The 26039-nt window shown below is 53.3% G+C and overlaps 1 protein-coding gene across 5 annotated transcripts in view; it reads right to left on the minus strand.

Annotated features, from left to right (window-relative positions):
- The window catches only part of RAB11FIP5 (RAB11 family interacting protein 5), a 47027-nt gene that overhangs the window by 15491 nt on the left and 5497 nt on the right, over window positions 1–26039 (minus strand). For 4 of the 5 annotated variants that reach the window (XM_074821747.1, XM_074821750.1, XM_074821749.1 and 1 more), the window contains exons 2-3: window positions 11535–11974; window positions 9443–10181 (exon numbers count right to left, since the gene is read on the minus strand). In XM_074821747.1, coding sequence (XP_074677848.1) covers window positions 9443–10181; window positions 11535–11974 — 1179 coding nt within the window. Of the gene's footprint in view, window positions 1–9442; window positions 10182–11534; window positions 11975–23338; window positions 23508–26039 lie in introns of those variants that run through there. The other variant, XM_074821748.1, reaches the window with a different exon arrangement.

A 26039-nucleotide genomic window follows, 5' to 3' on the forward strand; every position in this document is an offset into this window, starting at 1 on the left:
TAAGAGCACGCAGGACTGAGTCTCTCCCAGTTTACCCCAGTGCCTCGTTACTTGTTCGGCAACATTATCAGGATGCCAGCAGACGCGGTGCTCCCTCTTGCACAGGAGGGAGGGTAGCGTGGCTGCGGGCGGCCGAGGAACAAGAGCTGAGCAGGAGGGAGCACGCGGCCAGGATGTGGCTCTGGCTCCACGCTCCGCTCTGCCCACACGCCCTTGGTCACGTCACTTCTGGCCTGAGATGCCTGAACCCCCACAGGGGACCCCAAGGAGGAGGAAAGGATTCAGCACACCTCAAATTCAGATTGTCAGTCTCACTCCTGCACCTCACCCCGAGCTGGGGGTGTCCCTCTGAGGGACTACACTGACCTTTCCTTGGGATTTCATTGATCTTCCTTTGGGAACTCCTCCAGCAACAAGCATCACCCCACCCCCAGGGAAGACTTGCTGCCCATCCTGGAGGATTTCACATCACCCCAACCACCACATTCCCTCCTCCCAAGCTCCCCATCCCCTTGCTCCAGCCCTGCCAGGAGCAACCCTGTCCCCCAAGATGGGGGCACCCGTCACCGGCGACTGCATCGGCCACAACAGCCAAGCTTCAAAGAGACCCTGGTCTTGGTTTGGGAGAAATACAGACATTGATCAGCCAGCACTGGGCATATCAAAGTTTAATGAGGAACGAATAAAGTAATTGCTTTGCCAATATGCACGGGGTACGTCCAGCCCTGGGGCTACATCTCGGTATTTCCCTGCCTCACCCGAGCTGCTGGGAGGGGTCACAGGCGGCGCGGAAGATCACGGTCAATGCGCTGTCAAACAGCAAACAACTCTTTTCATCTGTTATTATGGATGTCACGAAAAACCTTAGACACGTTTTAAAGCGCAAAAATGCCATCTTGAGGCAAAAGTTAAGGATGGGTGAAGGTGCAGCCAGCATCAGTTGCTTTTAAAGCAGGCAGGGTTATGTGCCAGCAGCGTACCTTGGGCCGTGAGCGATGGATGGACAGGCAGGAGCCTGCACACACCGCAGCAGCGCGGTAGGACCCACTTCTCCCCATTCGTAGCAGCTTCAAAACCCACCTCATGCATCATCTTCTGAGCAGCCACCTTGGAAAGGTGCCTAGTTACGCAATCGATGCCACCAAAGTCCCCCCCATCCTGGTTTTTAGGTAGGTAACACACACAGCAAGCGGCCAGGCACAACGGGCTCAAGTCCAGCACCCGTCACACGCTACACCAGATACTCCATAGCAGAACTAGGAATTCAGGCACAAAAAAAGCCCTGAAACCTTCGTTTTCACTCAGACCTGCGGGCAGAGACAGCTCATGGGTGCCCTCTCCTGCTGTCACTAAGCAGCAGTGGGGGCCGTGGCGCAGGTGCCCATCCCTGTCCCTGCACAGCCCGGCCACGCTCTGCTGTGTCCCATGGGTGGAAAACCCACTGCAGGCAGACGAGCACGCAGCTCCACTGAAGACAAACTGAGCAGCCCAGCTCGTCCTGGGTGTTTTGAATCACAGAATCATCAAGGTTGGAAAAGCCCTTGAAGATCCTGCAGTCCAACCATTAACCTCACACTGACCGTTCCCAACTCCACCAGATCCCTCAGCGCTGGGTCAACCCGACTCTTCAACCCCTCCAGGGGTGGGGACTCCCCCCCTGCCCTGGGCAGCCCATTCCAACGCCCAACAACCCCTTCTGCAAAGAAATCCTTCCTAAGAGCCAGTCTGACCCTGCCCTGGCGCAGCTTGAGGCCATTCCCTCTTGGCCTGCCGCTGGTTCCTTGGCTCAAGAGACTCAGCCCCCCTCTCTGCACCCTCCTTTCAGGGAGTTGTAGAGGGTGATGAGGTCTCCCCTCAGCCTCCTCTTCTCCAGACTAAACTATTTTGAGCTCTCAGTGAGCCCAGAAAACCTCCAGGAGAAGTGATGAGAGATGCTGACGGGGAAGGTGACAGCCCTTCAGGCACAAACCACCCCAGAGAGACCAGCAGCCGCTCTCTGCTCAGCAGCCACCCTCTCCGGACACCCACTCTCCAGGTGGTTGGGGTGCTCTGAACACTGCCTCCAGCACTCCAGACCCACACTAGGCAGCCATGCTGTAAAAGACCAGCCCTGGGGCAGCAGTGGCACAGAACGACAGCATTTGCTCCAGGAGACAGGGCAGCCCAGCTCTCCGTCACCGTTGGCCATCCCAAAGGTCTCCAGGCCATGGCTCATATTGACAGACCCTCAATTCTTCCCATTTCCTGAATGCAGAGAGATGTCTGCAGCTGCCGGGTGGCTCCACACTCCTCAGCCAAACACATATGCTGGAGCACAGGCTCCTGTTCGCTGCCACTTGCTGTAAATTGACCTTTTTTTTTTTCCCTAATTGCCCTCAAATTTAAGCTCTCCAGAAGAGGAGCACAGCTGCCCACAACCCCTAGTCCAGCTGGGTGAGTTCAAAAGATCCACAAATAGGTTTTATCTGTGGTGGAACAGGGCAAAACACGGCAAATTTTCCTTTCCAGCTGGGAAGGGAAGGTGACAAGACCCAAGTTGAAACCCCACCATCTCAGGGTGGCTGCAAACAGCACTCGCCGCTGCCTCCGCTTGCTCCTGCGATCGCTGCTTCTCGCTGGCACTTCCTTTAATGTTTTGGTCCGGATTAAAATCGCTCAGTTGTGATTCTGTTTAAACAGCATTTAGTGCTGAGTATGAGCAACTGAGGCCTGATCCAGCCAGCTCTGCTAGGCTCTAGCACTAAATGGCTACAGAGCATTAATCAGCTGCAGGCTCCTAATGACTGCACGTTGCTAACGACCTTCACAGCTGCCAGAAGGCTGAGTGGTTGAAGTTGCTTCCCCAGGGGATGGCTGATGCCCAGAGCAGCCCCCTCGCCCAGGCAGGCGTGATGGGCAGTGCCCCAAACTGCACTGATCCCCACCTGCATGGGTGGAGGAACAGCTTCAAGGTCTCTTCAAACCCACCCAAAATAACTCTGTCTTCCTTCCCCAAGTCATGATGGGGCTCACGGGGTGCTGGATCTCTGAGAAAGAGCCGCTCTCGGCCACGCCAGCAAGCTGGTCCAGGCTCCAAACTGTGGCCTGTGAGGTCTGGGCCCCCAGGAATCACAATGGTCGCCCCCAACTGCCCCGTGCCCCTCGTGAACAGTGTCAGGATGCCACAAAATGAACTTTGCCTGGGAAACAAGGTGGGTGAACATGAATATTTTCTTGCAGGGAAGAAAACCAGAAGCCATGTAGCTTCTGGCTCCAGTGCAGGACCCAAATCTCTCCCCTGCCAGGCAGCAGTCCCGCATCATCCTCCAGCAACATGTGCAGCCCAAGCCAAGATAAAGATATAAAGACTGAACTTAAATCCATCTTTTTTTGTCAGATTCCGGTTTTCCTCCTCCAAAACCCCCTAGTGAAGTTCCCTTTTTGCTGCCGGGACCCACTGGGACCCACTGGGGCTTGCTCAGGGGCTGCACAAACCTCTCCCAGCCGCAAACTCCTGGCAGCAGAGCCCGTGTCTTTCCCCTGGGTTTTCAAAGCACCAATTGCACCGTCACCATTCAATTCCTTTCCTCAGGACAAGCATCCCCTGCACTGGTTACCAGCCTGGCACTGGCAGCAGACCTGCTCTCCCCACAAAAAACCCTGTTTCCCCTCTCTGATGAAGGATGCTGGAAGCGCTCAGCAAAACCAAGGAGCCGAGGACGGCGTATTCCTCTAGAGGGAAACCTCGGCTTGTAGCAGCCTGATTGAAGATCTTTGCTGCATTGAAACGCTGACTCACCCTCCTCCTCCTCCCCTACCCCAGCACACAGCTCCGCCAGCCAAAATAAATAGCGGGTACCTTTCTGCCCTCATTTATTTGTTTGGCAGCACTTCACAGACGCGTTTTAGCCTCTCAGCAGAAAAAAAAAAAAAAGGAAAATAAAATATTGCTGAGCAACCCCCTGATGGAAAGTCTATTTGAAACAGCTTGTTCAATGCAGGGAGATTTTTTCCCTACAGATCGCAGCCTGAATTTCAGGCTGAAGGCAGCCGCCCCAGTTCCGCAGTCACAGAGCACCATCCCCAGCCATCGCAGCCCATCTGCAAGAGGGTGGGTAACTCTGCACTGTGGAGATAAAGGAAACAGCACATGCGCTGAAAAAGTGGGAGTTTGGGGAGGGCAGGGCTCAAATCCAGCCATAACGTGCCAAGGTTAAGAGCTGCGCTCAAGCTCGAGTGGAAAATCCCTCCTAGGAGGGCTGGATCCAGGGGAGGGCCCTGACCCCACCGCTCACAAGCTGCTTTTTGCACCATTTCCCCGCGGGGCTTGTCGCGAGCAAGGCGGGAAGGGTGGAAAACCAGCAGGACCAGGGTGCCAGAGGGCCCGGCAGCAGCTTCAAAGCCTGGCAGAGATCAGGAATTTCCTCCCACCAGCATGAGCAGGGCAGGATTTGTGCAGAAGGGGGTTGGGAAGAGATGGGTATGGCAGCCTGGGACATTTTTTTACAGGGTGGGAACCCAAGTGGGAAGGAGTAAGAGAATATACGCAAATACTGCTTTTAAATAGCAATTTTGGAGGGGAAAGCAAGGGGTTTAGCTCTCTGTGCTATAACCACTTTGCTTTCCCCTCGGTCCTCACCTGCTCATCATCCCAGTTAAAACAGACAAGTCCTGCTTTATAGAGATTTTCTCCAAAACCACGGGAATTAAAAACAAAATAGCAAAGAGAGAATCTGGGCAGTAGGAGTCCAGGTAGAGGCAACCTGCCAACCCCAATACCCGCTTTTAGGGGTGAGAGTGGGGCTGTGCTTTACCTGGAGAGCTACAAAGCAGATTTGTTTCACCAGGGCTGAGCTGGTCCCAGCTTAGGATCCAACTCACCACCCTGCTTCATGTCCATCCCTGGGAAATGCAGGTTTAGCAGGCAAAAGGAAGGCAGAGGCATTTGAAGAGCCATTTTTCACCCTTGCAGGCTCCCCGCACTCCTCACGCCAGAGGGAAAACATCCAGCTTCCTTCCCTGATCATTTTGACCCTGTGCCTGATCCAACGCAGACGCGCAGCTCTGCGATGCGCCCCTGACAGCTCCCGCGATGGACTCACCCGCAGTGTCACCGTTATCCGTGGTTCTCACACCACGGTGCTCCTCTTCATCAAACTCTGCAGCCTCTCAGGTTCTCTGCTCTGGAATTCCCCGTTAACGGTGCGTTGGAGGGGGCTGTCACACACAGCGGTGCTCAATCCCACCGACAAGCTCACCCGGCCCACCTGTGCCGCTCCCCACCGCCAGCCTGTCCGAGGACCACGTTCCAATTGTTCCAAACCTTCCTCCCATTTCCAGCATTTAGGAAATGTACTTTTTAGGAGTATGTGATGAAGAAGGAGGAATTCGGGTCAGTATTTGGCCTCACTGCTGGATATAAGGGTATGGACTATGGGAAGGGGAGGTGACAACCATGGTGTGGAGTGATTTTACATTTTCCCCCCATGAAAGCAGCAGAGGGAAAGGGTTTTAACCTGTAAATGCCACTAATGCAATTATTTTTACAAGAGAGAGCGCAATTTCTCTTTTTTCCTACTGCCAAGCATGAGATGCAGCCTCATTTTATCACCCCAATTCACGCCACAAAAAGCAGGACCTGTGGAGCTCTGATAACGCTGTCGGAAACCCTGAAAATAGTTAAACCAATTGTTTTAGCCCCAGGCCTTGCCTCAAATAAACCTGCTGAGCTTCTTCCTTACATACAACCCTTGACCACACAACCTTAAAAACAACAAACCCAAAACAGTCTTTTATTCAGGTCTCCAAAGAGCAAACACTATCTTCCTACTGCTTCCATTCAAGCCAGTATCAAAGCCCAGTAGCCGCCACGGATTAGCAAAGCCAGGACTGAAAAGCACAGCCTTTGGGACCTGCTTCCTTGTCAAGAGTCAGCAAACAAACATGTGTAAATAAGGGCTGAAGGCAGAAATATCCAGCCCTCTCCCCGGGTAAGAGCACGGACAGGTTTGCAGCTTGCAGGGCAGCGCCAGCTCGTGCTCGCTTGCCAATGGCTCAGCAGAAAAACAGAACAGAAAACCTTTTTATAAAGCTGAAGTTAAAACCAGCCAAAAGTCAGCGGCTTCCTTATTTTAGAAAGGGTGCGGTTTTGCAAGAGCAAGTGGTTAAAGACAAGTTCTGCCAAACTCGTCTTAGCTGGAGGCTAATTTAATCCTTAACTGTAAAGGCTCTTTCAATTACAGACTTTTTAACTAATTTTTTGGTCTTGAAAAGCTGACTGCTTTTGATGCTCTTTCCCCAAGTTCAGCTTCGGATGAAACTTGACCTATCCATGATGGAAAAAAGGGTGAGAAGATGCTGCTGGCTCAGCTGATAGGAGCCACAAAGCTGCAGTTTCCAGAATCAGGAAAGCGGGAGGGAAAAAAATCCTTTCTGCGGGTAAGTCAAAGACTTAAAAGTGCCCAAATTCAGAGGCTGGTTCTCTCTACAAAGCAAAGGTTAATCCATCTTCAGCTCCAGAAGTTACACTGGTGACTGAATAGCTCCTCCAGATGCAGGTGGACACCCACAGAACACCCACCGATAAGTGCTGCTGACCTGGGAGACCATACACATCCCATTATCACAACAGAGAGGGCACCAGCCCGTATGTTCAACCTGACACCATCAAGACCTAGGAAGCTCTTCAACAGCTTTGCCATGAATCAGGGGCATGGTCCCCAAGGTCATTTAGTGTAAGGAAGGAGAATAAAAATCAGAAAAGTTGAAGTTCTGTATAATTAGAATAAGTAACAACATAGTAATTAATGGGCAGAAAAAATGAAGAACCAGGAGAGCCAGACTAGAGACGGTCCATCTCCCCGTGATGATGGAGAGGCCATTTTTGCATTTAATGAGCCCAGTCACTGCCTCCCACCGCCCAGCTGGGGCCATGTCTAGGACAAACACTTCTTGTAACGTTCCCCAAAGCCCATCGCCCTGGTCCCCGAAGCCCCAGTCGCTGGGCTTCCCCCTCCCAGCCAGGCAGCTCTAGCACTTCAGCATCCTCCATTCGAGACTTCCTCTACTGTCTAACTTAAATCCCCCTTGCTACAGTTTAAACTCATTACTTCCCATTTTCAAATTGCAAACTGCAATTAAAGCTCATTCAGATGCTTAGAAACACCCCAAAAAGGGGCCCCTGTGAAGTCATTCCCTCCAAGCCAAGCGATTCCTATTTTGGGGAGAGAAAACCCCAGGCAGAGGAGCTGCTGCCGCACGGCTCATCCAAGTTTCTCCTCACAAGACAGCCGCCTGCGGACGGGGTCCTCGGCACGCCACGGCAAACCGACTCGAAGCAAAGCTTAGCTTCAGCTCAGCTTGAAATTAAACTGTGAGCACTGAAGCAGATTTAAAAAACCACAGAGTGAAAACCCTCTGGGAAAGGCATAACGCTGGGAATGGGTCCAGCAGCTGTCATTTAAAAAAAGAAAGGCAGAGGGTTGTACGAAACCAGTGGCGTTTAAGGGCACCTCTGCTCTGATTATCCGCTGGGTTGGATGCTCCAGCTGATCCAACGTCCCTGCCTTGAAAACAGCCGCGTCCCTCAGAGGAGCAGCGCAGGCACAGCTCACCCGGCAGGCTGTAACGCACGGCCCGTGTCTGCCTCCTTCCTAGAACTGCAAAGCAGGAGGAAACCTGCAGGTTTCTCACCCGTGCAGGGAGGCAAAGGCTCCAGAGGGCTTCTCCCATCCCGTGCCTACGGCGTAGGCTCTCGGCGCTTCGCTGGCTGGCTCGGGGCAGCTTGGGGAGCCACTGCTTGAATATAGCAGGATTTTTTATGGGTTTATTTTTCATACGGTATCTTTTCTATTCTAAATCAAACAGCAGGTTTATCATGGCAAAACGGAAAAAAAAAATTAAAAGAACAATCTTGAGTGGTAATATTCTGGTGTTAATCACATCATTCAGAGATCAGAGTCCTTTAGTCTCCTCCAGAAACAAACTTTGCACTGGGACGTGACACCAAGAAACTGCTGGGGTTTCGAGTCCCCTGGAAATGAAAGACAGTCCCAGGATGTCACGTTTGTCCCTCCTGCTGCCGGAGCAGCTCGAGGACAGAGAGCCCACACCCTGCCTGGTCCTCCCCTTCCCCATCAGCCTTCACGCCCCAGGGAAAGGCTTCGGGGGGAAGGAGCTCCAGGCCCTGCGAGATGGGGGACTGGTGCCTCAGGGGAGCAGCTCCCCACCTGCCTCGGGCAGGACTGAGCCTCCCCAGCCCTCGCAGCTCCTCTCCCACCCTCATGCCTCTCGCGGGACCACAGGTGCCATGCGGCACAAGGACACGTGGCCTCGGGTCACGGGGAAGGGAGGTGGCAGCACGTTCTTGCCTCCCGTTGGCCCTAAGAACCATGACATCTGGCGGGGTGAGGAGAGGAGCACTTCTGGGGTGCCCCCTGCTCTGAAGCCACTTATGCCCAAGCAGCACTTTAAAATCAGTTTAACCCGTGGGGGAACCTGGTTAGGTTGAATAAACCATGAGTGCCCTCCTCATTAAAGGAGGCTTAGACTGAATTAAAACCCTTCTGCTTGATAAATTAGGTTAAAGTCAGCCCAGATTAGAAAATCCTTATAATAAATCAACCCTGTAGATTCAACCAGCTCTCAACTGCTGCTAGTTATTTTCTCGGGCTGCTTTTAACCCCGTTTTCTCCCTCTCACCAGCTCTCGGTTGACCTCTGGACCCCCAGCTCAGTTGCCGGGGACTACGGGGACGGACATGGGTGATGCACCGTCGCGATAAAGCCGGCACAGAAACAGCACGAACCCCATGTTTTGTGCACCACAAATACAGGGCTGAGGATTTGGAGGGATGAATCATCACACAAAGCGAGAACAATTAGAGATTCATAATCGGGAGAGGGGAAAGCTGGGGTGGGAGGGGAAGAGGAAAGAGCAGGGCTGGGATTAGTTACTTCAGAAATATTAATAATATCTCAAGTTACCAAAGTGCTGCACCCCCAGACCGGACCAGCGAGGTTAATAAAAAAATGCAGTTACATGTCACCGTGTCCCACATCCCACACTGACTGCCAGGGAAGCTTTTTTAGCTAATTAAAGGATAACGATCCTTTATTTTGAGGCCACAAAAACACTTGGCAGGACCACGCTGAGCCTCACCTCTGCAGAGGGAAACGTCCCCCTCTCCATGAAGGGGATCCCTCCCTTCCGCAACCGGGAAACACGACCCAGGAGGGCAAATGGAGTTGGTTTGTGGCAGAAGCCAGGGGAGGATCCAGGAAAAATCACCCTCCCTTCGAGAGATTTAAGACCAAGGAAGCATTTCTCCCGCTATCATCTTCTCTGAGCAATGGGGACCGGCCCTCTGCTGACGCTGGAGAGCATTTAACAGTGCAGCCATTGGAGACGGGAGGCTGGGGCAGCTAGTTAATGGCCTAGACGTCACCACCCCCATTTCACTGACCTGGGTTTCTGAGGGGACTCTTTGGGCTCCTTTGAACCGAACCAGCCACTGGTTTTATTCCTCTCATCTCCCCCTGCTGTCGCGTGGACGGACGAGCCGTGGGAGGGTCCCACTTTCTCCCCCTGGCCTTTGCTCCCCGCGTCACTCTTGTTGCCCCCATGGTGGAAGAGGCCGCCCTTCGCTTTCTTGTCTTCCTTCCTCGTTTCCTCAGGTGGTTTGTCCTTTGTCGTCTCCACGGAGAAGACCATGGGTATTGCAGCTTGAGTCGGCTTGTTCTCTAAGCGACTGTTTTCTTCCATCTTGGCTCTGCCCAGATGGTTACTGAGAGTGACGGCTTTCGTGGAGACCTTGAGCTCTTCTTGCAAGGCTAAGCTCGGAGGAGACGGGATGAACCTCGGCTCGTCTCTTTGCTGCGTCCTCTCAAAGTTGCTGACCCCCCAAGGCACCTCGTGGGGGTTGGGAGGGAGGGGGACGAAGCCGAAGCCCTCCTCCGACCCTCTGGGGACACTGGGCACCGCCAGCGGCGCAGAGCTCTGTGGGACAGACATGGGGCTCTTTGGTGCAGGCTCGTCGCTGTAAACGTGGCTCCCGTTGATGCAGAGGGAAGAGTGGGACACAGGATCGTTCTTTGGCTTCAGGCTTTGGATTGCTTTGGGCTCCAGGACCGGGCTGACTTGGGAGACATCGTCACTGAATGCTCTCTTGTGGGTCAGCTTTGGAGATGGCAAGTAGTCTTTCACTGGGGGGAAATAAAACACAAAACAGAGGCGAGGACGTCTGAGTAACAGGCACAGGTACAACAAGTATCGTTATCTTCTACTTGCAAACACTACAGAGATGTATGAAATCATACCAGCTTTCTCCCTCCCAGGCTCTACCAGATTATAATTAAACTACCAGAAATGCAAAGCACGGTCACAAGTATGTGGCTATACAGGCTACACGATACTCTCCCCGAGTGCATCACCTCCCACTGCAGGATCCGGAGAGGAGCCTCTGTAAGATGACAAACCCCTTGTCTGAAAGGATCTGAGATCCGAGAATAAATGCAAGAAACTACCCAGGAGCTACTTAAAGGGCTTATGCTTCCGTGTGACTTAAGAATTTGCATTGAATAAAAGATGAGGAGCCTCTGAGCTCCGCTCCGACAGGCCGGGCTGTTCCTCCGCGTGATATAAGCCAGGAAGGTCCAGCTCCTGCTTCTCCCTCCCACTGCCTGACCCTGTGGCTACTGCTAACACTCAAATTTTTGGGGTTACATGGAGAGCTCGGTGAGAACTGCCTGGACTTCGGGTGAGAGGCAGCTGCTCTCCCCTCCTAGCTGATGCTGTCTCCTTCATGACGACGCCAGGACAGTGGGCCAGAGCAGTGACTCCACTCACTCTCCGGCCACATATGGGAACATCACCCAGCAGAAACTGAGAGGCATCACGTGGCTTCAGCAGCACGGTGAGAAGCAACACGTACCCAGGGACTCCCACCCAATAGGGGAATTTGCTGTCTCCAGCCAATTAAACCATTTAATTATATATTTTGTTTTCAAGGGACAGCGAGAATTAATTCACTACAAGGGCCTTTTTTGTTTGCAAATCGCCGCTCTCTGAGCACCAAGAGTTCAGATTGTTTTAATCACCAGGAACCGGCCACTGTTTCAGCTTTGCCTCCAAGCTGGAGGCGTCTTGTTAGACAATCAGGCAGCAGCAACGTGCTCTGTGTCGCCCAGTTTTTCCCAGGGTCTTTACTGCTACAAATTGGTGTTAGCGACCTGCTTTTCGGGGGCAAAGAAACGGTCCTAAGGAGCCCGAGGAGCCCATGAGCTCGTGGTGCGCTGCAGGGAGCACACACGGCGTCAGTGTAAGTCAGGCTGTTTGTATGCAGGCTCAGCATAAAAAATAAAATGTTAAGATGTCTCTCCTCGTTCTGGCAAGCACGTTACTGCCAGCACACAGAAGGTCTCGGCGGGTTTGTGCAGGACGCTGCTTCTTAGGTAAGCAATTAGTTAACAGATTTGCAGGAAAACCTCAACAGTCCCTTATAAAGGGGAAAAAAAAAAGGTTGGGGGGGGGAGGAATTAAAACTGTTATCCTCTTACCAGAGCGCTCTGTGGACAGACTGCTGTGTCTGCTCGGGGATTTGGTTACCTCAGGAACATTTGCGGCCAAGCTCAGGCTGGCAGAAGAGATGGTACTGTCAGATCCCAGGGAGGTGTTGGACTGCGTCAGGGACGACTTGCGCAGCTTGTTCTTCAGGAAGAAGCCCTTGACTTTGGACTTCTTGCCTCCAATGTCGTAGTCATCCTCCATGTCGAGGGCGCCCATGCTGCTGGGAATGATGGCAGAGGCCGACTCCAAGTTGTATTTCTTCTTGCCTTTCACCTTGTCCTTCAGCTTGCCGAAGGGCGACCGCGGCTTGTCCTTCATGGACAGGTCGAACATGCTGGCCGTGAGGTTGTTGCGTGTGAACTGGATGCTCACCAGGATCTCACCACGCTCCTTCTCCTTCTTCCCAGCCTTGGAATGGAGCTTGTACCACCTGGAGCCAGAGAGGAAAGAAAAGGAAAGGCCTCTCCGTCATTTCCAAGAGCCACGAGCCAGGAAGACCTTGGGGAGGATGGGTGGGAGCTGGCACAAGTGCCCCAGAAGTCACCAAAGACCTGAGTCAGAGAGCAGACCCCTCCCTGAACCGCAGCGGCTTTGTAAGAGCTGTGTCTCCAGCCTTGTCCTAATACTAAATACTAAATTTTAAATACTGCCCTCCCAGTAAATAACCTGGCAAATGCCATCTCGCTCACCCCGGCATCAGATACCGCTGTTCGTTTCAGGGGAAAGTTACTGGTGGCCGAATTTTTGTACGGTCAGTTGATACGTTGCTCTGAGCCCGTGTTTAAAAAAAGACGGTGCTTTGTGCTTGCGTTTTAAATATTCAAGAGCCAGTGACTCAGAACAAATCCTTTCAAGTCAGAGACAGTACCGTAATGGCAAAGGCACTCAACAACATTCATTAAAATAAATTTATGTCAGACCTTCTGTGCCTCACCCTAAATAAAGATGCTGAAGTTTGCCTAGAAGTGTCCTTGCATCAAGCCTTTAGAGGATGCTGCATCCCGGGAGCTCTTTATGGGCAGGAGAAGCTGCCATGCAGCACCTACCCTATCTAACTCAACCCCACCTTACCCAGGTTACTGGATTTTGGGGAAATATCTGCATTCCAGCCTGCAGTACAGCTCTGGGATCTGCGATGACCTGATGTGATGGTGGAGGACACAGCACACCTGTAAATCCATCACCTTCCCCTCCTCTAAATCCCTTAATTCTGCTGAAATGTCTAAAATTGGAGGCAGCCAGAAGCTTGAGCTGAGGAGAAAAAAAGGACTTGACTTTAACACCCCTCGTGCCAGTTGCCAAAGCCCAGCACCATGCCGTGAGGGCTGCTGAGAGCTCCCAAACGAGATATTGGCTGTAAACACCAGCACAAAGGCCTCACCTGCCTCTGCAGGAGGTTACTGGGGAATGCTCCCTGCTGCCCTGCCCCAGACACAACCCCTAACGCAAATGCTCCGTAGCTTTGCACACAGAGATAGAAGGAGCATGGGAAATGCCTCCAAAACATTCACTGCACAAGGAAAAAAAACCTCCCAACCTCCAGTTAGGGCCCAAACCTTGCGCAGGGAACAGCCTGAACACTGGCAGGTGCCACAAACTGTTCATAAACAAGAAACTGTTGGTAAAGAGGATGTCTCAGACAACTCGAGGGGGATGCCCTGGGGGGGGGGAAGTGGGGGGGGGGAAGTGGAGCGAGCTCTGCAGAGAGGGGGTGGTGGACCGTTTCTCTCCCCCTCCCTCCTCTGTTGTTGCCCAGAGAGAGAACTTGCCTCTCTGTGCAGGTACAAGCCAGAGAAAATAAGAACCTTCTGGAACAACCTACTGCGCAGGCATAAGACTATATAAAGGCAACACCCCATGTGTGTCTTTGTCAACGCACCACCTACAGACCACACTGGCTACTCTGTGACAACACGGGATCCAAGGATGGTGATTTCCCCTTTTCCTATCCCATCCTCCTCTCTTCTCCTTCCTCTTTCTGCTCTCTCTCTTTCTTACATATATTCATGTGTATAAGCTTTGTAGGAGTTGAATTGCAATTGGTTGATCAGTGACCGGTTATTAGGAAAATAGTCTCATCTCCAAAGTGCCTTTATTCGTTCTCAGGACGTTTATCAGTTGACTGTTGCCATTTACTCACTAAAATAGTCAGTTAATAAAGTCACCAGCACAATTGTTCCTTGGAGTCCTTGTGGTGACTTGACTGGCTCTTCAATCGGCATGCAGGCTCTCGGGGAATTCAGAAGATTTCCCCTCCTCGTATCCCACCACATGGGATCACAGAATCCCAGAATCATCTCGGTTGGAAAAGCCTTTGAAGCTCCTCCAGCCCAACCATGAACCTCACCCTGACCGTTCCCAACTCCACCAGATCCCTCAGCGCTGGGTCAACCCGACTCTTCAACCCCTCCAGGGATGGGGACTCCCCCCCTGCCCTGGGCAGCCCATTCCAACGCCCAACAACCCCTTCTGCAAAGAAATCCTTCCTAAGAGCCAGTCTGACCCTGCCCTGGCGCAGCTTGAGGCCATTCCCTCTTGGCCTGCCGCTGGTTCCTTGGCTCAAGAGACTCATCCCCCCTCTCTGCACCCTCCTTTCAGGCAGTTGCAGAGGGCCATGAGGTCTCCCCTCAGCCTCCTCTTCTCCACACTAAACCCCGCAGTTCCCTCAGCCGCTCCCCATCAGACCTGTGCTCCAGACCCTGCACCAGCTCCGTTGCCCTTCTCTGGACACGCTCGAGTCATTCAATGGCCTTTTTGGAGTGAGGGGCCCAAAACTGAACTCACTCATCGAGGGGCGGCCTCACCAGTGCCGAGCCCAGGGGTAAGATCCCTTCCCTGTCCCTGCTGGCCACGCTAGTGCTGATACAAGCCAGGATGCCATTGGCCTTCTTGGCCACCCGGGCAAGATGGATGAGACAGCAGGGCACGGAGCAACCCCTGGTTCACGATGGGAGAGGAGGGAGAGCCAAAAGCAAGAGATGCCCAGAGGGCACCTTTTAATTCTCCATTTCACCATGGCACCACGTTCAGACGGGGCAGCACAAAGCACAGGCCATGAGGGAACTGTTTCTTCCCCAAAACCGCTGCCGACCCAGCGGTCCTTCGCTCCCTCCTCCTCCCACGAGATGCCTCGTCTTTCTGTCCCGGTCCTAGGCGCCGTTTCCAGTGGTGGCATGAGCAGGTGTCCAGCACAGCCACTGCCCCGGCAGCTCTGATCCCTCCCGGATCAAAGTATTAAAATTCCCCTTAACAAGGCGCAAGGAAATCAGACCCTATTTCTCTGTAACATGCTTCATAGGCAAAACACGTAGCAACGGGAAGTGGAAGATATTTCTAGATGTGGGTTAACAATTTCCCAATGATTTCCCAGAAAATAAAAATCCCAGCAGTGTTTTACATCCACATGAAAAGTGAAGTCACTGAAAAGACAAAAAAAAAAGGGAAAGAAAATGTGAAGGGATGGAGATGGGTGTGACCACGCTGAAATCACCAGGGCGAGGAAGAAACTTGAATTGTGTCCTCCAGAAGTTTCTGAATTATGGCTGGGGAAGTTATCGCATCTCGGACAAAGGGAGGAGCTGGAAAGCCTGGGGAGCCTACACTGTGCCTCGGGAAGGGGGCACAACACCCCCAATTCCCTGCTGGGATGCCTGGATAAATAACACGAGTGCACAGCTGGAGGCACCCGGGTCCTTCAGCACACAACTCAGGTGTCCCCAGGATGCAGGAGGGACAGCGCCAGGACTCTGCTGGGCACCCACTGGGGATTAAATCCCCAGTGAACCCATTTCTATTCCTACCACTCTCTTGTCCCACCCCCATACAATGCTCACTGCAAAATTTTCAGTAGCCAGGCTTCAAGCTTGAAAATATCCAGGCGTGTGGGGGGGGAAAAAAAAAAAAAAAAGGAAAAAAGCAGCATTAACCCCTTACAGCAAGCCAGTGGTGGCAAACAGCCACCAGAACAGGCTGATCCACTGCCAGGGAGCAACGAGGGAGCAGGAGCAGCAAGTCAGGCGGACACTTCCCGTAGGAGCAATGAGGAAAAGGCTGCTTGAAACAGGCTGCGGCCACAGCACATCAAATATTACGTTGTTCAGTTTGATGCATGGCCTGGAAGAAGTTCAAGGGGGAAGGGCTGCAGCAGCCTGCCAGCTGGGAGAGGAGAGATTTGGGGGCTGAATCATTTAGCAGCAAAAAAAAAAAAAAAAAAAAATCTTGCAAGTGGTTTTTATATCTTACGTCATCCTGTGGAAAAAAAAAAAATCGAGAGAAAATCTGGGTGGATTAACAGAAGGAAAGGCATGAGCTTCTGAGGACGATGAGATGTAACAGCCCGTAAGAGCTCTGCAGTGGCTCAGCTCACACAGATACGCTCCCAGCACTTCCCGTCCCATCACTTATAATATTGTTGTCATTAAAATTAATCTGGGTGCTCAGAGACTGAGCCTTTGAAAGAACAAGACTTAAAACCTGATCTGCTTCAAAAAGTGTCCGTTCAAGGGAAAACCTCTGCTTATGCTGGCACTGGATTAAGGAGCTATTTTTGGTTCCCAAAACCTAATCAGCAGTCGGGACTACACCTCAAACAGGGAACAGAGCTATTTTTAGGCTGAGCTCTAAGTTTATGGCACAAGATGAGTGTTTGGGAGGATTAAGTTGTTCCATGTTGGGTTTTTCTTTTTTATGAATCAGTTCCAGTGGAAACAGGAGGTGCAAACACTGCCTCGGCCAGGATGCAGCAGGACAGCGGGGCTGGGGCGGGTTTTAAGTCCCAGCCCAGCTAAACACAAACTCCAGCAGCATCTTTTTGCTATTAACCCCATCCCACACCCCTCGGTTACCCACATGTCTTCCATGAGCTGCCCTCAGAGGGAATTCTGCCCTGGGTGGGGGGTTTCTGGATTGGGGTGACTCGAGCTCAAGTCTCAGAGGGGGACACAATCTCTTTTATGGGACTAGATGACACACCTGGAAAAACAACCAATCTTCTGCCCATACAAAACCCTTTCCAGGTTTGAAATAGCAGCTGTGGGCTTCGCAGCTCAGGCTCAGAGCAATCACTCTGAATTTAACTGGGTTCTATTCATCCGACTATGGAAGAGGTGCGGCACTGAGGAACGTGTGGAGATTGAGGAAGATGCACCGAGCACGTTGTGAGAGACTGAAACATCTAATGATTGTCTCAAAGCTTGGTTGTCTGTGTGCTTTGAGTCACGGGGTGGTGTCAGTAATACCTCGAACGTTCATCAAGGACCAGCTGTGGCCTTTGTAATTAGTCTAAGGAATGTCACCCAAGAAGCAGGAGCGTATGGAAGGATATGACAAACTCCTTAGATAAGCCTCAAAAAGAGGGAAACGTGGACTGAGTGAAACCAAATGTTTCCCATCAAGCACAAGGACCACTGATCACTGGCTCCATAGAGCCTGATACTTTGTGGTTCTATTGTGTACGCCAGATGCCATGTATGCCTTGCAAAGGACTTTGCGACTTCACCAGTGAGGAGGGGATAAGAACTGATTTTTGTCCCAGAAGCTGGATGATTTCTCAAGAAGCATGAAGTCAGCAGATCTGTGGGAACTGAGGCAAAAACGAAGGTGGGCAGGGCGAGCACAACCACCAATCCAACTGCTCATGGAAATAAGTTCATGGAATACCTGCCTCTCTTTGTCTAATATGCAAATCAGCTGATAAGATGAGCTTAAAAGGCAAAAGAGAACTTTGCTGTGTATGCACCCACCACCAAAGAACTGAAGACTGAGGACCAACGGGACGCTGCTGGATCCATGGTGGTGACTATTCTTGCAACTCTATTCTGGATGCTTGCTTGATTTCTGTCTTTTCCTTCCATTCTGTCCTATCGCTACCCTTCTTCACTTTTAATAATAAAAACTGGTTTGGGTGTACAGCATTTGACCTTGTTTGTGTCTTAATCTCACTCCTGGGAGATTAGATCAGGACACACATCCAGCACCAGGCACCCAGGACTGCCAGGACCTGCTCCTTGGAGGTGTTTTGGAAGCTCCTCTTGAGGAAGGTGCCACCAGCTTGGGTTCAGCTCCTCACCACACAGGACATCCAGGACAAGCCACCCATCTCTGGCCACCTACTCCCAAAGGCTGCTTTTAGCAAGGTTTGGAGGGGCCACAGCCTGACACAGACTTTGCTAATTAAAAAACCATTAAACAGGCTGTCTTGTCCCGGTGCCAGAGCTTGCAGAGATTGGGAGCAGGATTGCTCCTAGCTAAGGAGACGTGCTTGGTGCCCGAGTCTGTGCTCCTTCCCTTGCTCCCTGCAACTGCAAACGGGTCTCCCCCTGAACATGGACCCCAGGATGAAACCTGCTGCTTCCCAGCCTGCTGATCCCATCCCAACACCCTTCTGCTCTGTGGAGAGCTGCTCCTTTCCACCCGTCAGCTACTGCCCGCCTGCACTGCCAGGTGATGCTCCCACTGAGACACCTTGGCCCTGGCTGCCCGGAGAGCTGAGCTCGCTCAGAGACACCTCCAGAGAATCACACAGAATGATCTTACCCCTGGACTTGGCACCGGTGAGGCCACACCTCGATGACTGGGTTCAGTTTTGGGCCCCTCACTCCAAAAAGGCCATTGAATGACTCGAGTGTGTCCAGAGAAGGGCAACGGAGCTGGTGCAGGGTCTGGAGCACAGGTGTGATGGGGAGCAGCTGATGGAACTGGGGGGTTTAGTCTGGAGAAGAGGAGGCTGAGGGGAGACCTCATGGCCCTCTGCAACTGCCTGAAAGGAGGGTGCAGAGAGGGGGGATGAGTCTCTTGAGCCAAGGAACCAGCGGCAGGCCAAGAGGGAATGGCCTCAAGCTGCGCCAGGGCAGGGTCAGACTGGCTCTTAGGAAGGATTTCTTTGCAGAAGGGGTTGTTGGGCGTTGGAATGGGCTGCCCAGGGCAGGGGGGGAGTCCCCATCCCTGGAGGGGTTGAAGAGTCGGGTTGACCCAGCGCTGAGGGATCTGGTGGAGTTGGGAACGGTCAGGGTGAGGTTAGTGGTTGGACTGGAGGAGCTTCAAGGGCTTTTCCAACCGAGAGGATTCTGGGATTCTGTGGGTGCGCACCCCTCCAAAGGGCTTCTCCCAGCGTCACCCCAGGATCTGCCATCCACAGCTGCCGTGGCAGGGGCAGGCAGTCACCCCAGCCCTGGGGATCTCTGCAGGGGGAAGGAAGCAGCAAGCCACCCCAGCACAGACGGGAGAGGAAACCTCAAACAGAAAACTCCTCGCAGCCACCCCAGAAAGGGGAAGAAGCTGGAGGCCCCTGTGAGCTCTTGGGCAGCTCCTGGGAAGCCAGAGGCACTCTGGGGGTTTGCAAGCTCACATCCCGCCGCCCTAACGCTGCTTGCGAGCGCTGGCGTACGGTGGAGGGCTCCCCAGCCCCCCTACGTGGCTGTGCACACTCATTTAGGTCACGGCATTTAATCAGCACATCCGAACTGCCTCCAGTTTCAGTAAAACCCTTTTCTGTGCAAAGGCTCCTCTCTCCTCCCACTTGCCTCCATGGAAAACAGCAAGCCACAGAGCACGGCTGCCAAAAGGCAGGTTTGGGAGGAAAGGCAGAAAGCACCCGGTGTCTATTTTTACATTTTCTGTTGCCAGGATCAATTGGAGAAGCAAGGGAGGCACGGGGAGCAGAACACAAAGCGCTGCTGTATCTCCAGGCCCCCAAAAAAACCACGTGTTTTCCCTCATCCTCCAGCAGCATCCCATACCGGAAAGCCAGCTAGTGCTGAGCAAAGGGAAAAACCACCCCGCCATGGGAACACAAGCGCAGGAGCTGTTTGTTAAGGAGAGAAAGCAGAGGATGCTGACAGGATGGATTTGCTCAGGGTCAGCGCCTGGTTCGCGCCGTCCCCCCTCCTCTGCTCTTTGTCCTCCTTTGGGCTGCAGGTGACTGTTTATGGGGGGCACGGGGAGCCCCTGCTCCTAGAAACTGAGCTACAGGGGGAAAATGCTTGGGCAGTATTTTCTCCTCGTTGTTGAGCAAACTTGTTTGGGTTTATGAGACAGCAGGTCTGCGCGGGCTGCCCCAGCACCTCCCAGGACGGGAAGACAAGCTGCTGGACTGATCAGGAGGACACAGAGCCACAACCCTTAACAGAAATGCTGACCATGATCTGGGGCTTTGTCACCTTGACCCTTCCACATCCCCCTCCTGATCAAGCAACTCCTTCAGCACAAAAGCAAGGACAAAGCTGAAGCCCCTACCCCATCAGCAGCGTGGCGGGTCAGCATCCTGAAGCCCTGGGGTGATCCAAGCTCATTTCCTCGCTTTGGGATCACTACAGTCGTGTGCAACATCACACAGGGGAGAAAACCCAGCGACACTGGGACGGGAGCAGGCAAGCAGGGCAGCGCACGCAACAGGGCTCTCAGAGATGCCACGTGCACCATTGGGGCACCATCCTGCCCTGCTTCCGGGGAGGGCATGGGTTCCTTTCCAAGAAGAACAGGGGTCCTTCCAAGGAGAACCAGCTTTGCTCTCCCATAGTTGGGGTCCCCAAGGGATCCCCATCCACCCTCCAGCTCAGCTGGACCAACCTCGCCCCAACAAACCTGCCCACGCACCCTGGGTACCTTCAGCAATGGTTCTCCAGTTTCGCCCTCATACTGGTCCCAGTGCCTTCCTAGTACGGAGTTCGAGAGCTTCCTTGGGTGGTTCGGTCCCTTAGCGACTCGTGGTGTTCGTGGATGCAGAGGGGGAAGGACGCACAGCTGGAGCATTTCTAGAGTGCTTCAGCCATCAGGTGCTTCCCAAAAGCCTCCCAAAACCACTCAGCGTTGTCAAGGAGGTCGAGGTTTGCCTCAAACTGAGCAGAAATGCTCCTGCCCCACACAACTCAGCCACCTGAGCTGCCTAATGGAGCAGAGACAGCCCAACGCGGAGTCAATGCCTCTTCCCTGACCGCACCAGCCTCTCATTTACTGCTGATTCATCCCTGCAACAAGGTCAGCCTGGCTTAGGAGAAGAGCCTCAAGTCTTTAATTAAAGACTACTCAGGTCCCTACAGTGACAGAGCAGGACAGAGCGCAGAAAAGGCAATCCAGGGAAAACACGTATGTTGGCAGAAAGGGCATCGCTCCTCCTGGCACGACCCCTCCTCGATGGGCACAGCGTGGGCAGCAAATTTTGGTGAGCCAAGAGCTGAAGCAGCCCTGCGGAAACACGCACATCGCATCGGGCCAAGAGGAAGCTCACCTACCCGAGAAGGGAAGCGTAGGGTGGAAAACAACCCAACCCTGGGGAGTTTCGTGCTTTTTTGTCTGGCTTTGTGTTTTTGACGCAGCTTCCCCTGCCGGTGCTGGGAAGTTTTTCTGCAGCGTAGGTTCATTTTCGTGTCGGTTTTGGATGGCCTATTTTGCAAGGTGATCCCTGTAAGCTGCTAAAAGCAGATGGAAAATAAACACAGGCTGATTCCCCCACGGATGGGGAAGAAAGGACTCAAGCAGCTGAGGTGGGAAGAAGCTCATCTCTCCAAGTGTTCCTCTGAGAAGTGCTCGAAAACAAGCTTGAACAAACCAACCCCCCCCCCAGCTCGTTAGATAATTCAGCTCACTGCTAACGAAGCAACTCAACCCAGGTTTCGCACGACCAACTCAGCTGCTCAAGAGGCTAAAGGGGATCTCGGAAACAAAGAGCAGGAGCTGTGGGCAGAGAGGGGTGCAAGAGGCTGGAGCTATGGACCCAGCACTGGTGCTCCACAGATGTGTTACATTTTCTGTTGCCAGGATCGATGCAGGAGCACAGGACAACTGGAAACCTGGAGGAGAAAATCCCGCCACTGACTTGCACCCGCACTGGGACAGAGAAGCCGTCCGTCCGTGCTGTGCCGTACCTGTGCCCTGCTGAAGGGCTCGTCCCACAGCTCACAGGCCAGGAACAGAGATTTTGTCACTCCAGTGGGTCTCGATCACAGGGAACAGCCTGCAAACTTGCAAGGCACGATGAAAGTAACAATAATCAAGTAACAAGCGCCAGGACAAGAGGGAATGGCCTCAAGCTGCGCCAGGGCAGGGTCAGACTGGCTCTTAGGAAGGATTTCTTTGCAGAAGGGGTTGTTGGGCGTTGGAATGGGCTGCCCAGGGCAGGGGGGGAGTCCCCATCCCTGGAGGGGTTGAAGAGTCGGGCTGACCCAGCGCTGAGGGATCTGGTGGAGTTGGGAACGGTCAGGGTGAGGTTCATGGTTGGGCTGGAGGATCTTCAAGGGCTTTTCCAACTTAGATGATTCTGTGAAAACCAGGGGAAAAAAAAAACCAAAACAGCCTTGCTCGTGTCTGCAGCTCACTGGCACCCCTGAGCAACACCCAGGCTGTGCTCCAGGCACGTATCCTGCAGCACCTCAGTGCTCCGTGCCCTGGGTCCACCCCGTTAAGGTCCTGAGCATCCTCACTCCTGCATCCCAGCTAGAACGGTGCCCCCCAGGGCCCTGGTGCCTGGCACCTCCCCTTGGCTATGGGGGGACTGGGATGGCCCAGACCTGCAGAGCCCCTGCACAGGCTGTTTTCTTGGCTGAGAGGAGACAGAGGATGGTTGCCCAGCCACCCCACTGCCCCCAAATCTGTGTGACAGCCTGGAGAGGGATGGTTTCAGGAGCAGGGTAGACACCAGGGGCTGAGAAGAGCTATCAACCACCAGGACAGTGCTGGCATGACAGCAAGAGCGGGTAACTTCATCACAAATCAATTTAGGCCGCAAAGATCAGTGGCTTTCCCCTCTCTAGCACAGGATGGGCAGGTAGGAAGAGGAAGGGAGATTTAAGGAGCTGGAAAACGGAGCATGAAACATTTATGAATGAAGAAGAGATAGTAATAGCAGGAGACAGAAAGTGATCTCTTCAGCTATATTTATCTGCTTACGCTCCAGAGCATCTAAGGTTTGCATCCTCCGAGTCGTGAACAAGCCAATAAACCACATTTGTGGTCACCAAATGACCTGAACTGCCAGGCCAGCAAGACTAAGGGACGAGGCCCCTGTGCGAGGACGGGAGAGGAGGCAGCGCTGGTTTCTTGCTGCACGAGAAACCAAGGGCACAAAGAAAAGTTAAAAAACCAAGCCCCGAGTTGACTTTGCAGGATTACAAAGCACAACCAACACTGAGGAGCTGTTCCACAGGTTCCCCCGGTGCACTTGCTTCCGGGGAGCTACTTAACACACAACATGCACAGGATGGGCAGGAGAAACACGTTTTTGCTGTAAATCCTTTTCCACTTCCAAATGGGAAGAGCATCACGACAGGGCTTGCATGGAAAACCTAGTACCTAGAGGCCACGCAAGGCTTGGGAACGCAGCAGCGCTCATCCTCCGGAGGGGAAACCAAGCCCAGGGGCTTCACACAGCTTAAAATACCAGCTACACCCGGTTCGACAACAGGTCACGCACCGACTGTTCATTCATTGCATCAACAGATGCTGCAACCCGCTCTCAGGCATGAGTCACGCATGTGAAAAAGGGGGGAAAAAGGGAAAAAGGAACAAATCTTCAAGCCTGCAGCAGGTTGTTCTGTTACACACACCTCTACCCTCGGTGGACTTGCCAGTAAAGAGACCCATGTGCTGGAAACGCAGAGCTGGGGTGGTTGTGGGATGCTGCTCTGAGGATGGAGCTCCCAAACCCCACCGTCTCGCTGGAAACCCAAACCCTGAGTCCCCAGCCAACCTTCTAACAAAGAGAGCAAATTCCCATGGCAGGTATTCGCACACCTTTGCCAAGCACAAGCTCCGGGACAGGAAGAGAGGTGGGAGCAAAGGTTTAAAAGCCTTTTTCACTCACCAGACAGCATGCAGACAGGCTGCAAGGTGGTTTTTTGGACTCCAATTGTCAAGAAAGCCCCGCGGAGACAGCCACCCATGCCAGCATGCCTGCAACGGAGCAGCGTCCAGAGCAAGAGGATTTCGACGTCTCTGGGGGCAAGGAGCCCGTTCTTCCTTCATGTGGACACCTATATAAGCACAGTCATGAGCCAACCACAGCGGATGGGCAGAATAACCTGGTCCAGACTCTGCCCTGGCCACAGTCACAGCGTGGACAACATGCTCAGCTCAGCCCAGCGCGACAACACGGCCCCTTGCAGGGCAAGAGGAGCAGAGAGCTGAGCCCACCCTGCCTTTCTGGTCACTGGAGAGGAACGACTGGCCAAAAACATTTTGGCAGACCCCAGAGGGAAGGGAAGGAGTCACCTTGGAAAGATGACACAAGGTGGTAAAGCTCCTGAAGCATGGGGTGAGCACTAGCTGAACTCAGTACATGCAATAGCACCAGCTCCACCCGCGTCCGGAGCTTTGTACCAACAGGTTCGAGGTGTTTTCAGAGCCGGCTGTGGGTTTTTCTGCAGCTGCTAAAGAAAAAAGACAGCTGGAGGCAGTTAGGGCTCTGAAAATCAGTGTGAAACAGAGAAAGAAGCCTGAATCTGCAGCTTTTTGTTTTTTAAGATGATGGAGAGTGATGGGCCAGCGCTCTCGGCCACCAACAGTCCAACCCCAACATGCCCGCCTTGCAAAGCTGGGATCAAACTGCTCAAATATTTTTTAAAAACCAACAAAAGCAGATCCTTCCTGTAGGAGAACAGAGCAAGGGCCTTAAACCCCTTAAACCAGCATTAGCAACTGGGTGCAAATGGGGTTAACTGGGCAGGTAGAAGCAAAATTACACCCTGCCACCATTTCGTAAGCAGCATCACCTCACCGCAGCGCCTTGGTGCTCTTCCCTGGGCTCCCAGCTTGGGCAAATGCTTGCCCGGGACAAGCTGGCCGCCAAGGACCCTATCCCAAGGCCTGCCTGCCTCCTGCCCAGCCCTCGCCTTCGGCAGCACAGAGAGCATCTCGACCTGATTTTTGGCAGGACTAACCCTCTCCTCCCCCTGCTCGGCAGTGTTTCAACACAGCAGGGCGTTTCCTGGCTCCGCCGAGACTCAACAACCCCTCAGAGCTGCTTTTTCAGCTTCAAAACAAGGATTTCATCACAGCTGCTGTTCTCAGCCACCCCAAAGACCTTCACGAGTTTTACCAGCCACCTCCAATCAGAGCCCCCAGGGAACAGGGCTCTGTTTGCCCTCGTATTAAAACTTTCCATCCTGAAACGATCAGCTATTTCCTCTCCGCCCTGCTGCAAGGTCTCTTCCTCTCCTAGGCTTAAGGACAGACATGTGGAGGACACGGCTACAGCGATTTGGCCTCGGCTCATGACTGATAAGGAGCAGAAAGTGAGCCCGGGTGTGAAAATCTCCCCTAGGAGATGCAGCCAGGAGCCAAGGCCACGGTGGGAACCACAACTAGCACAAACCACCGCATCCGAGAGAGAAGCCACAGCCAAGAGCCTGCAGGCCACAGCGCGTGCTCTGATGCTAATGTTCTTCACTGATTTTAATTTAACAAGGGAGGGCGACGGCCACAAGCACACCATGGGCTGACAGCGGCCCAGAGGGGTTGGAGAGAGGGTCTGTGCCCGGGGGAAACATCACAGTGCCACGGAAAGCACGTTACTCATCCGCTCTCACCACAGCGAGGAGGGGACGTGATGGGTACAACCAGCAAGGGGAAGGGAAAAGCACCTGGCGCAGGACTTGGCTTGGGAAGGGACCAACAGACAGAGAGGGAGCCCCGGCAGGGATTCACAGAATCACAGATCACAGAATCCTTCAGGCTGGAAAAGACCCTTGGGATCATCGAGTCCAACCCTCAGCCTGACTCTACAAAGTTCTCCCCTACCCCACATCCCCCAACAGCTCAGCCAAACAGCCCTTAAACACACCCAGGGATGGGGACTCCACCCCCTCCCTGGGCAGCCTATTCCACTCTCTGACCACTCTTGCTGGGAAACATTTTTTCCTCATGTCCCCTCGGGGCCCATCCGTTGGCCCTGAGGGTGCTTCTCGCCCCTCCGAGGTCCCACCACTGCTTTGCTGATGAGCAGATGGGCAGCACACATCATCAGGAATGATGTGACCTTCCGGAGGGCTTCTCGACCACCCTGGGGCCAAAGCAAATTCAGAGCAACGTTCCCCTGAGCCACCTCCATTTCAGCATGTTCCTTCCCCAGAGCCGTGCTGCTTCTCCCTCCCCACAGCTGCAGGCAGTGACTGGGCTGACCAGCTCCTTCTCCCCACCAGCTCCTTCTCCCCACCAGCTTCACCAGCAGTCCTGGCCTGACTCCACAACACCTTCACCCCCCCGAACCCAAAGAAATCCTTGTCCCTTTTCCACTGATCCTTGTCCCAGAACCGAGCTCCATCAAGACATGCAGGAGAGAAGCCCTGGTGGCCTCAAGGACTTCAGCTAGAAAAGTTTAGCACCCAAAGGAAAGGTTTTGTACCCCGAGTAGCTTCTTTGCTGATGGAGAACAAGGAGAGTGTCTCATTCCTGCTGCCAGGGCGGAGATGCTGCAGCTGCACAGAAGCCCAGACCCCTCTAAGCAACCAGCCCCTCAACAGCAGGGGAGGGACAGGAACAAGTAAAGGCAACTGCAGCAGGGAGGG

This window comes from Strix aluco, chromosome 4 (assembly GCF_031877795.1).
Source record: "Strix aluco isolate bStrAlu1 chromosome 4, bStrAlu1.hap1, whole genome shotgun sequence".
NCBI lineage: Eukaryota > Metazoa > Chordata > Aves > Strigiformes > Strigidae > Strix > Strix aluco.